General features: G+C 43.7%; 1 protein-coding gene across 1 annotated transcript in view; it reads right to left on the reverse strand.

Moving 5' to 3' along the window:
* Positions 1-225: 225 nt before the first annotated feature.
* Positions 226-13,172, reverse strand: part of TADA1 (transcriptional adaptor 1) — a 44,114-nt gene continuing 31,167 nt past the window's right edge. The window contains exons 4-8 of the mRNA XM_019501951.1: positions 9,133-9,230; positions 4,862-5,071; positions 3,441-3,592; positions 2,485-2,647; positions 226-793 (exon numbers count right to left, since the gene is read on the reverse strand). Coding sequence (XP_019357496.1) covers positions 641-793; positions 2,485-2,647; positions 3,441-3,592; positions 4,862-5,071; positions 9,133-9,230 — 776 coding nt within the window. The 3' untranslated portion in view covers positions 226-640. The remainder of the gene's footprint in view (positions 794-2,484; positions 2,648-3,440; positions 3,593-4,861; positions 5,072-9,132; positions 9,231-13,172) is intronic.

Consider the following 13,172-nt stretch of genomic DNA (forward strand, 5'->3'; position numbering starts at 1 on the left):
TCCTTCAAACTCTTGGGGGTGCACACTACAGAAAAGACACAGGAAGGAAAGTGATGGGAGCTAGGTTCTTCTTTATGACAATGCATTTCCTTCCTCCCTCTCTGCTCTTGCACACTGGTTCTGTCAGTCAGGAAAAGGAGGGGACTTCTCCCCTTTGCAGAAGGATTCTTAATTACACAAAAGTAGAAGCACTAGGCCCTGGACACATTTGTTTGTTCACAGACATCCTGAATGCAGTGGTTTATTTATTTAGGAAAATGAGAAATAACCCATAAAGTCTGTCAGACTGTCTAGTGCCGGTGGCTATCTGCCAACACAACCCTTGGGCTCATTAAAGAAAACATGAATCGATCTTCTTAAATTTAAGTACTTTTTTCTGAACCGATCTTCCATTCCTTTTCAAATGCAGTGAGGTACATGCAGTCCCAAGCAGTCAGTGGCACAGTATTTGATTACAATGTGGCTTTGTGGTAGCAAACAAGATGTACTATGTTTCATTTGTATTTCCATAGGAAAAGGTTACATGTATTTAGACATCTCTCTCTCGAAATGCTGACATACGATTCAATGGAAGCGTCCTACGGCTGAGTCCAAGAAACAGCAGGTGGATCTGAGCACAATGGAAAGGGTCTCTGCTGTTCTAGCATATCAGAAGCCCTTCCTTTGCTGCCAGGCGCTGGCGATGGATTTTGTCTTGCTGAAGCTCCTCATGATTTGGGTGCCAAAGTTTCATGATGATTCTCTCAATGTTCAGAGCATAGACAGTATGTGCAGGAACAACTTCCCTGTGCACCTGTAAGTTGCATTTGGAAAGCCTCATTAACCAAATGCTCTCATAGTTGTTTCCTCTGTTTCTAAAATAAGAACTTAACAGTGTTTATCTGTGGGCTGATTGTGTGTCCAGCAGCACAGAAACACAAAAATACATAATATTAAATCTAATCTGCCAGTGTTGCCACATATACCACCTGGCCCCATTTAGACCACTGGCATCAGCCAGGAGAAACAAACAGGCTTTGCCACAGGACCTTCAGGTCCATAAACCTGGGCTGTATCAGACCCAGGAGTGAAAGCAAATTCCAGGAGTTGGGAGCTCTCCTGGTGAGAATGCTCTGCTGAGATATAATCCAAAACTGGTCAGGGTAAGCATCTGAGCAGATATCAAGTGTCTGAACAGGATGTGCAAAGTAAAATGGGATTTGTTGAGCACGCTGTTTGGCTGGGTACATGCCAGAATCTCACAATCTGATGCAGCTCCTGCATGATCCCTATGACTGATTCAGTGGAAGCCATAAAGAAAGGGCAGGGGTGGGAGCTGAAACTCCCATGTACAGAAACCATTACCTAATGGCTACTGTGCTGGCATTGGGGCGTCAATATTTATTCAGTTGGTGGGGCCATTTCCGAGTCCCAGCCTGAAGCTCTGCATAGCTCCACATATAATGTGAATTAAAAAAGGAAAATCAAGGAAAATGGTCCAATGAATTGGGAGCCAGAAAAGCAAGAGAATCATAGGAGTCTCTAGGTAAAATAATAGAAAATTAGGATTGGAAGGGACCTCAAGAGGTCATCTAGTCTAGTGGCTCTCAGCCTTTTTCATTCCAGGACCCATTTGTAAACATCAATGGCCAGTCCTGACCCAGTGTCCCTCACTCCCAACACACTACCCCCAGTCTCCAGCCCCCCAGGGTGTGGGGCAGGGTGTGTGCGTGTGGGGGTGTGTGGTATGGAGGGCCCAAGCAGCCCCTTGCAGGCTGGAACTCTGCCAGTCCGCAAGGGAAAAACCATGGTTTCCCACATTTTTCTCCTTTAAAGGAGAATCCATTTTTAAAGTTTGTTCATGAACATTTCATATATTCTTGCAATGCACTTTTGGGTTGTGACCCACGGATTGAAAAACACTGATCTAGTCCAACCCTCTGCTCAAAGCAGGACTATCCCCAGCTAGATCATTCCACCCAAGGCTCTGTCTAGCTGGGTCTTAAAAACCTCCAAGGATTGAGATTCCACCACCTCTCTGGGTAGCCTGTTCCAGTGTTTTACTATCCTCCTAGTGAGAAAGTTTTTTCTAATATCTGATCTAAACTTCCCTTGCTGCAGCTTGAGCCCGTTGCTCGTTGTTCTGTCATCTGCCACCACAGTCTAGCTCCATCCTCTTTCAACACCCCCAAGTAAGGTACTTGAAGGCTGCTATTAAATCCCCTCTCGGTCTTCTCTTCTCTAGACTAAATAATCCCAGTTCTCTCAGCCTCTCCTCGCAAGTCATGTGCCCCAGCCCCCTAACCATTTTCATTGCCCTCTGCTGGACTCTTTCCCATTTGTCCACATCCTTTCTGTAGTGCAGGGCCCAAAACTGGACACAGGTATGTCCTCACTAGTGCTCAATAGATGGAGAGGTACATAAGGCAGATCAGACACAATCAACTGTTTCTGCTCAAGAAAGCATTTCCTAAACCCACACTGCAGAGGAGTGTGAACCATTACCTGTAGTGCCTCAAAAAGGTCATACATATTCACTGGAGGGAGACTCATTGGTAAAGTGTCTCCTGAACATGCTAAGAGGAGAGCTGCCTGCTGCTCAGCATCATCAGGAGGAGGTTGGGGAGCTAGGTTCTGACCAGCAGAAGGTGCCACGCAAGTGGGAGGACTGTAAAGAGACAGACAATTACACACACTAGCAAATCAACCAGCATCTACTTTGGAATCACCAGGGCACTGGCTGGGAACACAGTGAAGATAAGAACTGCTGCCTAACAACCTCTAGCCTTCACCAGTCAGGAGTTTCATAGTTTCTAGGATCAGAAGGGACCTGAGCAGATCATTGAGTCTGACCCCCTGCCATGGCAGGAAAGAGTACTGGGGTCAAACGACCCCAGCAAGGTGTACATCTAGCTTCCTCTTAAAGACCCCCAGGGTAAGAGCCAGCACCACTTCTTTTGGAAGTAGGTTCCAGATCCTAGCCACCCTGACCGTGAAGTAGCGCCTCCTGATATCTAGCCTAAATCTACCCTCTGCCAGCTTGTGACTGTTATTCCTGGTCACTCCTGGTAGTGCTCCAGGGAACAGGGACTTCCCCAGTGCCTACTGGTCCCCTCTGACTAGTTTGTAACAGGCCACTAGATCCCCCCTCAGCCTTCTCTTGTGGAGGCTGAACAGGTTCAGGTCCCGTAGCCTCTCCTCATAGGGCCTGCCCTGCTGCCCCCGATCACGCGAGTGGCGAGTCTGCTGAGACAAAACACATTCTTCTTTCTTCTTAAGGTTTTACATCGTCACTAGTAAGAAAGGTCCTCTTCTAGCAGCCACGGGAAGTTGAAAACCCTGGGATATAAGCACTGGCTTCAAATTCAACACTGTCCTACCATCCCATGAAAGACTGAGGAGGCTCAGTCTTCAAGATCCACTAGCCATGTTTGAAACCAGAGAGTTCAATGAAAACTTACCATTCAATTAAATTATTGTAAGCAACAACACTGTTCTTCAGGTATGGCTGAGGGTTAACATTGCTTCCAAAGGCATATTTGAAATGACCATCTCTCAGACGATAGGCTTTCCTCCTGGATATCACAGATATCAGAATATCCTTAAGGTGGTTCTGTAATGCAAAAACTTTACCATTTACAGACTTTCCTTCCACTCAAAGACTGCTGTGATCACAGTATTACAAATGTCAGTGGTTACATATACAGTGTTCATTTTAAATCTATAAATATTAATTGATGTATGCTGCTCTATGGATAGCTTATATTTTTAAAGGAATAATACTGTAGTGTTATTTTAAAAAACAGAAAGTTAGTGATAAGTGAAATGAATGTGCCATGCATATTTGGACAAAAATCTGTTAATAATTTTATAGATTTCTTCCAACTCTGAAAATCAAGCTGTTATAAAACAGCTGCATATCAACATTTAGATGAGGGATAAGTGTCCATTTCATAACTTCATTTGTACCTAAAAATATAATACCAGCATTGTAAGCATTCATTGACCATGAATTAAAGCATATTTTAAAGACCTACTAATGTCAGCTTTAAAATGTCAAATGTCAGGAAATTCCCACTAGATTCATGTAGAAGACAAAAAGGTTTTGAAATCAGCATTAAATATTGCACTGGCACCAAAACACTTCCCAAACAGCTCTGCTGAAAGCCACATATTGATGTTTTGCATTTCAGACTTTGCTTCTAGCCTGACACTGCTGGAGAGAAGTTACCTCTTGAGGACAAGTAGTGAGTTGATCCCCACCTGGGCTCGCTGCTGTTTGGAGAGATCAGAATGACCTCTTGAGTTCTGAGTCAAGGAAAGTCCCAGGGTGTCTCACTTGGGCCCAATCCTGAGGCATGCTAATTGTCATAATCACATTAAAGATGACAGAAATGGCAGGTAATCGTCAGGCTTAAGTGTGATCTGATTTACCCACCTTGCCTAGTTCTCTCAACACCAGACAATTTTCGCAAAACCTAAAAAAAAAAAGTTCTCTGGCCTCTCTGCAGAGCCACTGCTTGCAATAGAATGTGAATTTAAACCAAAAAAAAATAGGAGGAAAATTATTTTTAGTTCTTTTTTTCAAAGGCTACAGTCCAATATTTTTCAAAACAGCTGACAGAACTGGCCCTACAATTTTTCACATCTAACATTTTTTAAGTCTCATCTCTATACATGAACCCAAGATTCCTTCTGAGCACCCAAGGCTCTGAAATGAAGACCTGCAAAAATAACCTCTGATGCCAATCTGAAGCCCCCTTGAAAAACATTACCTGAGATCTTTTGTGATAGTAGAGAAGCAGATTCTCTCTCATGCTCTGTGTACCCCATCCCTACACCAGGGATATAATCAAACACCTTGTTGCTTTTCTTTTCTAACCTCTACAGCATAAATAACAGCTGTCACTGCCTCTTCGGTAACGTTGTCCAGCCCATGTTCGTATGCAGTTACTATCATCCTCCCTTCCAGCTGGCCCCGAGTAGGAAGCATCATGGTGTGGGAACATAGCTTCAGATCATCATCCTCTTGAGGGTCCTTTGCTACAAATTGCTGTGCTCCAGACAATGGGTTCTGAGGTTGAAACCGGTGCTGTCAGGTAAAAAAAATAAAATAAATTTGAAGCTTAGTTTAAAATCTCTAATTTTTAAATTTAAAGTCAGAACACAAAATTGAAAGGTAGCTCAAGGGTCACGTGGCTCAACCTCCTGCCAAAATGCTGGAATACTGCTCCTAAATCTTCCCTGTCCAATGCTTATCCAGCTCTTCTTGAAAATCTCCAGCAAATAAAATTCCACAACTGCCCCGAGCAATCTGTTTCATTGCCTTGTTGTTCTAACAGTGAGGAATTTTTTTCCTTGAGATCCAATCTAAATCAACTTTGCTGCAATTTAAAACTATTGCTTCATGTCCTGCTCCCTGCAGCAAGAGAGAATAAATGTTTTCCCTTTTCTTTATGGCAGCCACCAACTATTTGAAGACTACTATCAAGTTAAACATATCTAGCTCTCTCAACCTTTCCTCATACAGTTTGTCTTCCAAGCCTTTTATCATTTTTGTCACTCATCTCTGGGCCATCTCTAACTTCTCCACACTTTTCTTAAAATGTGGACCCCAGAACTGCATGTAGTACTCTAAATCAGCATTTCTCAACCCATGGGTCATGACCCAAAAGCAGGTCACAAGAACATATGAAAGGGTTAGGGAGAAACTTAAAAAAATGGATCAACAAACTTTAAAAATGGATTCTCCTTTAAAGGAGAAAAGCTTGGGAAACCACAGGTTTCCCCTTTCACCCTGGCAGAGTTCCAGCCTGCAAGGGGTTGATTGGGGCTGGGGGAGCAAGAGAAGGGTGATCAGGCAGGGACACCACATGTATCTGTGCACACAAATGCATGTGGTAGCCAGGCACCGAGGAGAGCAGCTTCCACAGATCCCCAACAGGTAAGTCTGTGGGGGCAGAAGCAGTGGGGAGGGAAGGAAGGATGTGTTGGGGGGCACAGGCAACACTGCTGCCACTCCACCCCTTCTCTGGGACAGAGCCATGGCCTGAGGTGAGCAGCAGGCAGCCCATGGCAGCAGGGTACAGCCATGGCCCAGCATCCAAGCATTTGGCAGCAGAAGGGTGAAGGTAGTGCAGGAACCATCCCACCCAAAAAAACATGGTTACTCCTTGCGCTGCTGGTCACATGGCTGGCATGGGAGTCCAAGCAGTGGTGGCAGCTGAGAGTCTCACTGCCCTGCTGTGCCCTTCCATGCTGAGTCCTTCCTGCTTGGCCATGGAGGCAGCTCCTGCCCTTGCTGGTTCATCCAGGTTGCAGCCCCTTGTCTGCTGTGGGTGCACAAATCTGGAGGGACACACCCACTTCCTGCCCCACACACTGGATGGGGCTGAGGCCTGGTCGCAGCAAGTCAGAGTGGAGGGCACCAGCAGGGCCAGAAGGCTGTTTTCTATTTAAACTATTTACTGGGTTGGGACTCACCATTTACATTTACAAAGGGATACAAAAAAAGGGTGGAGAACTACTCCTCTAAATGAGGCCAAGCTGGTCCCAAGCAAAAAAGTGCTGCATCTTCATCAAAAGGAGCATTAGGTGTGAGCCCAAAACTGCACTGCTATTTTTGCAACTGTATCATATTGACTCACGTTGAGTCTATAATCCACCAAAACCCCTAGATCCTCCTCAGCAGTACTTCCACTCATCCTCCCATTCTGTATTTGTGCTTTTGATTATTCTTCCCTAGATGTCATCTTACATCCGTCTGCACTGAACTTCATCCTGTTGCCTCTAGCCCAGCTTTCCAATCTATCAAGATCCTTCTGCCTTCTACCTCTATCCTTTTAAGTGTTTGCTGTCTCTCAGTTGTAGGCCATCTGCAAACTTTACCAGCATCTAAAGCACTAACAAACATATTAAACAGGACCCAGGACAGACCCCTGTGGGACCCCACTTGAAACCTGCCATTTTGACATTGATCTGTTTATAATTGCCCTTTGGCTTGTAGTTAACAAACTAATCAACTATCCACCTTGTAAAATTTTCTCACCCACATGTCTCCAGTTTGCTTAAAAGAAGATCTTGTGGGACTTTATCAAAAGCCTTACTAATATACAAGTACACTATGTTCCTTTCATCCACCCAACTAGTTAATTGTCAAAAAGAGGTTAAAGTTGGCTTAGCACAATTTGCTCTTAACAAACCTATACTGGCTGCTTCTGATCAACCTTTCCTCCTCTAGCTGTTTGCAACTGACTTCTTTTTCATTTATTCCAGTAATTTCCTGGCTATTTAAAATGTAAAACCAAGATCTTGAACTCACTTGCCTATTAAGGATCCTACAACATTTTTCATAATCCTGTAGGCATTTAAAACTTAGTAACTTGACCCAATTCCAGTCCTGTGTATTATATTCTTCCCATCTTAAGCCTTTACTGTGTGCTGCTGAAGAACTGTTGTATCCTACCCCAGATTGCAGCTATTTTTCAGTACTGGTGAAGTGATGACAAAATATCACACCTTGATTATTTATTGTAATGGAGACGCACATAAAAGCATTCTACAATAGGAAAAGAACCACAAAAAAAAAATCAACTGATGCTGTTCATTTAAACAAGTTTAAAAAAATATTGATACACAAATGATGCGGGAGAAGTTGATCCCCCGGTAGATCTCAGCACTTTTGCTTCCATTTTAGATAATTTTCTAGCCCACATAGTAGACAGCTGTAACCTTCAAAATTTAACTTCTTCTGCAAAGAACATATGCAGATTTGGAAAAAACACAAGGCAGAGTTAATACACATCTGGATAGTTACTTAACTGCAACTCAAAATGTTTGGAATCAGCTAAGAAACCACCAAGAATCCTGTTAATTTCATGACAGTGAAAAAAACTACTAAAAGCAAAGGTAGGCTCTTGAAATTATTTGTGGGGACCAAAAAACACAGTCTAGAGAAAGAACAGGAGTACAACAGAATTCCTTTCCTCCATCCCTACTTAGCAAATTCATGATTCTTGGGAGCACGTGGGAGGAATTAAAAGAAATCTCCTCTATTGCTTAAACTTTTGGGTGCTAGCTGAACTGCAAAACTTACAATTTTTAATTTTTTAAAGCATAACATTTTTGTTTTGCTTCACTATTTGTGAACAGTCTTACCCCAAATTCACCTGGAGAAAGCCTATATTCAGTCCTACACTAGCATATGTTACTGAAACATATATAAATATATTCTTGACACAATTTATTATATACTCATTTTTTAAGTAAACCTAATTGCAAGATCACTATCAAACACACATACTGCTATTTTCATAGTTGCTCTATGGCAATGCATTACTGATCAGGAATTTTAAAGGAGATGTCACCATAGATTATCTGAATTACAACTTTTAAGAATTCCTGTCAGTCACGTTCACAGCTGAGAAGACTGAGAAATATTATTTGCAGTCTCAACAGAAGAGTTCTCAATAGAACTACATTTCAGCTGTATCTACAACCCTTTGAAATAGCTGTCTGGGAACAGCATGTGACACTGCTTTATTATGTGCCTCAGGCCTAGTAGCTTGTGTTTATGGGCCTCATGGTTTTGTAAGCAAAGTGAGAACATTTTATAATGCTGGAGCAATATAAAAAGGCTTTACTGTAAGGAAAAATCAGATCTTGTGTGCTTTTCCCACCCCAACCCCATGATACCCCTGATGCAATCAAGGTACTCCAAGTATTTTTTACTTATCAAACTTGAGACACCAAAAAGCACATTACATTACAAAAAAAAAATCATTATCTCCATTCACTCAGTGAGTTCAGCTGCAGTGCAGAATGGGAAAGTCCAAGTTCACACAAGTCAATCTTCCAAGAAGGATACGAATAGTACAATGTAAGGACCATTTAAACTTTTGCTTCAAACATTTAACAGTCATTTAAGGTGAACATGAGATTAAAGATAGCATTAAATTATAAATAACTATACAGAGAGACCCATCTGGTAATTCCACTCCAATTGTTATTATTCTGAGACAAATCTTTTGCCTGGGATAAGAAAAAGCACTTCAGTCATCCCTGCTATTAAAGAAACAATATTCTACATCCAGGTCTTCCTTTATGGAGTGCCAGCCCTTCCACTCTACAGTGGTTTTCCAAGGGTATTCTTACATCAAACTTCTGCCGAACTGAAGAAATCTTCTTCTTTCCTTTTGGTTTTCCAGGTTTTGTCACAGAACCCCCAGTCCATGGCAAAGATCCAGTACCTTCTGAAAACCAGAAAGGAGGAAAGGGAGGTGAATGTCATTTCAATTTGCAGCCAGCATAAAAAATTCACACAAGGACAAGAAAATCCCAGTATGTTTCTGATGGCTTGGAAGACCATTTTCATCCCTTTCTATTTAAATGCATAAGTCTTTTCTTTAAAATCCTTATTTTACAATAGTATGAATATATAATAGTTAGATAAAAGGACATGGCAGGTAGCATACTGGCAGATGATTTCTGCAGACTATTATTAAGCAACAACTTAAGGGCCAGGTGACTTGGGATAAGTGAAGAACACAGTTAGTCAGATCCCCCCAAGTCATAAGTGACAAGAGATGCTGAGCATCTGCATCTCTCACAGGGGCTACAGGGAGCTGAAGTTGCTTTGACCTCATAAAACATAATCCTAATAGTTTAAACAACTCCTGCTTGACTGTTTTCAGGCCAAGTGTGTATCATGTAAGGGAAAAAGGGTATTCATTAGGTATTGGTAAGTACAACTACTCTAGAAATGCTCTGCGATTCTTCAGAACATCAAAGATATTTCTAAAAGTTAGGTCACATCAAAGGAATATGACCAAGGAACTAGTGCTTGGAATTTCCCCTTCTAGTCCCTTCACTGTACATACATCAGTGCCACTTACAATCAACTTATTAGTTTTTAGAGCCCATTATGTAATCTTTTGAGGGCAACAGACAGTAGGTGGGGGGGGATGCTGCAGTTTTCAACTTCTATTGGGCATGCAAGAAGACCACATATTTGTAATTACTAAGAAGTCTTGGGAAAACCCCTTCCATACCTAAAATTCAACATTTTTTACCACAAGTTAACTCATGGAAAAAATAGATTGGTAAAAACTTCACAAATAACCTTAACAGCATCAGGACACTTGGCACAAAACTTACCCTGACTATCCATCACTATGCTACTAATAAATAGGAATTAGTTGTAGTGACTCTGGAGAATAAATACAGCCTAGAACCTACTCCACTTTGAAGGTGCCTAAGAGATATTTACATGATTTTTAGGTGTCTAAATCAGTGGTCTCCAAAGTGAGGTGCACACACCCTAGGGGGTGTGCAAGACAATCCATTGGGGTGCAGGAAGAAAATATTAGAACTTATATTTATATAAATATACATATATTGGGGGTGCATGCTCAAAAATTTTTTACTGATGGGGTGCGTGACTATACATATAAATATATTGGGGGTGCGTGCTCAAAAATTTTTTACTGATAGGGGTGCGTGATCAAAAAAGTTTGGAGACCACTAGTCTAAATGACTAAATGCAACTCTGTTCTATCCTATGCAACAGCTAAAAAACTGCTAAGACATCTACAATTCTCATCTATCTAACTTCACCTAAGCTGTTGCAATCCAATTCTTTCTTGGGAAACCTGCATTTTATTTAGTTTTCCTTCTACAAACTTGACTTTTCTAAAATGAGACTTTCCCTTCAAGGTCTGAATCCTTTTGAGAAGGATACATTAAGTATGCTAAGAGGGGCAGATGTTCAACTGGGTTGGCCCCTTGTCTTCATTATGTTAAATGTCACAACTATCAGGTTAACTTCTGGTTTTCAGGCCTTCTGACATAAACCTCCTTTAAAAGCCCTGAATGTTTAATTCCCCCTTGCCCTTGGACTCTGCTTTAATTAACAGATTTCTGACAGACCTTGAATCTCTCATTGACTCATTTATGGAAAAGTACCCATTAGCTCACTTTGTTCTTTGGGGAGATTTTGCAGCTCCACTAGCTCCTGGCAACAGGGAAATTCTTAATCTCTCCTCTGACTCAGCAAAGGGGGGGTTTCCTTCAATCCCACCCACCCCCAGACAATCTATGGACAAGGTAAGTAGCACCCTAGCTCACTAGATTTCTGTAATTTTAGACAGATGTGGGACAGAGATGTGAAACAACAGGAAGATGAGGTGACATGGAAGATTATTTTACATTCACTTTATCAGGAGAGACAATCTAACAGGTTACACAGAACACAGTCCCCATCTTAAGATGGCCTTGTTTTTCAAACTTTATGGTGGTTCATAAAACAAGATAATAACCACCATCCTCTTCAGGGAAATTTGTTTTTATGTTATGCTTTGATCAGGGGAAGAAAAGCAGAGCTTTGGGTAAATGGTGTCCCTCTCTCCTGAGCTCAAAGTTGTAGCACCTGATGCAAATTAAATGAAAGACCTTAGCAGAGTTTAACATTATAGAGAAGTTTCCACTGCTCGACCGGCTAGTTTTGGGAAACAACCTACAGGTTATTCAGGAAGCCATTAGAGGTACACCAATACATCAGTCCAATATTGGAGGGGTGTTCAACTGGAGGTATGCATATCCCTGGGGGTACTTGGGAAGGCCTCAGGGGGTACACTGACCCAAAACGGTTGAAAACCCCTGCAATACTGGATTGGCACTGATATAAGGAAAATTGAGTATACTGGCAATTGGATTTTTTTGGCTGATGTGGCCGATAATGCCACTGGATAAAATGCCCCATGTATGCACAGCTGCAGCGCAGCACACAGACAGCCATAAGTGCAACCTGGCAGCATGGAGAGCAGCTAGGTTCAATGGGTAAGTCTGTTGTGAGGGAGGGGCATGGAGGAGGTGCCAACTGAGGCCCCTGTGGTAAGGGAGGGAGTGGGACAGAGTCAGAGGCTATACAGCTGGGGCGGAGTGGGGGATGGAGCCACGAGCAGCTTGTCCCAGGGGGAGGCCTGGGACGGTGGGGAGAAGCATGGCTCCTGCCGCTGCACACCCCTCTGAGGGAGACATGGGGGGGTGCCCCCTGGATCTGTGTGTGAGGCAAGGGTGGGGTGCCACAGCAAGCTGAGACTGGGGCCAGGGCCGGAGGCGGTGCCAGGTTCTTCCCAGTGGGGGGTGGGGACTGGGCCAGGCTGCACTCGGGGTAAGCAACAGTGCTGCTGGGAGGGGACTATGGCGAATTTTGGGGAAACTGCAGCCCCCCCTTACCCCCCGTAGCCCCCTCCCAGCGCTGCTGCCGCACACTCCAAGCGCAGCCCTGGCTCAACCCCTGCTGGGAAGAGCCTGGCTGTGCCCTGGCCCCAGCCCACAGCGGCAGCTGCCCCACCCTGCAGAGATCCAGGGGCACATGCCCCTCCATGACCTTCTGGGGTACACGTAGTGGTGGGAGCTAGCCCCTGCCCACCCTGGATGAGCCTCTTGCGGCTCCATCCCCACTCTGCCCCAGCTATGCAGTGCCTGCCCCTGCCCCACATCCTCCCTCACTGAGGGGCCTCGATCTGCCCTCCCATGACCCTTCCTACCCCCACTTACCCCTTGCCCCTTCTCCCACAACAGACTTACCAGCAAGATGCCACTCTTTACGCTACCCAGGTGCATACTGGAATTGGCCAATATGGCTCATTAAAAGTCAGCCACTGTTATCAGCCCAAAAATTCTCTATCGGTGCACCCCAAGAAGCCATAAAGTAGGGCTGTGCAGAGCAGGTAATATTCAATTCGAAAGCCACGTTGAATATTAAATCGGGTCCTGCTTCAATTTGCCGTCCGCTTTGAGTCGAAGCTCAGTCGAATATTTGAGCTGCTTTGACTTCCCCATAGGCTATAATGGGGAAGGTCAAAGCAGGCTATAACTTTGGCATTTCCTGTCTGATCTTGATGAAACTTACAGGATTGGTAGCTCTTGAGGAGCTCACAAAGCCTGCCAACTTTCAACAAGATAGGTTCAGGGGGTGCAGAGAAACTGCACCCCAAATTCTTGAGAGCAAACCACCTGTAACTTCTGTGTGGAAGGCCACAGGGAGCTCAAAACTGCAGGCTTGCTAGCCCCTGAGGAGCCCACAAAGCCTGCCAACTTTCACAGTGATAGGTGCAGGGGTTTGGGGGAAACTGCACCTTAGGCTGCTGACAGACAAAACTCATGATACAGATGGAGTGAGGAGGGTGGCA

Source organism: Gavialis gangeticus, unplaced genomic scaffold (genome assembly GCF_001723915.1).
Source record: "Gavialis gangeticus isolate Ggan-Ray unplaced genomic scaffold, GavGan_comp1, whole genome shotgun sequence".
NCBI lineage: Eukaryota > Metazoa > Chordata > Crocodylia > Gavialidae > Gavialis > Gavialis gangeticus.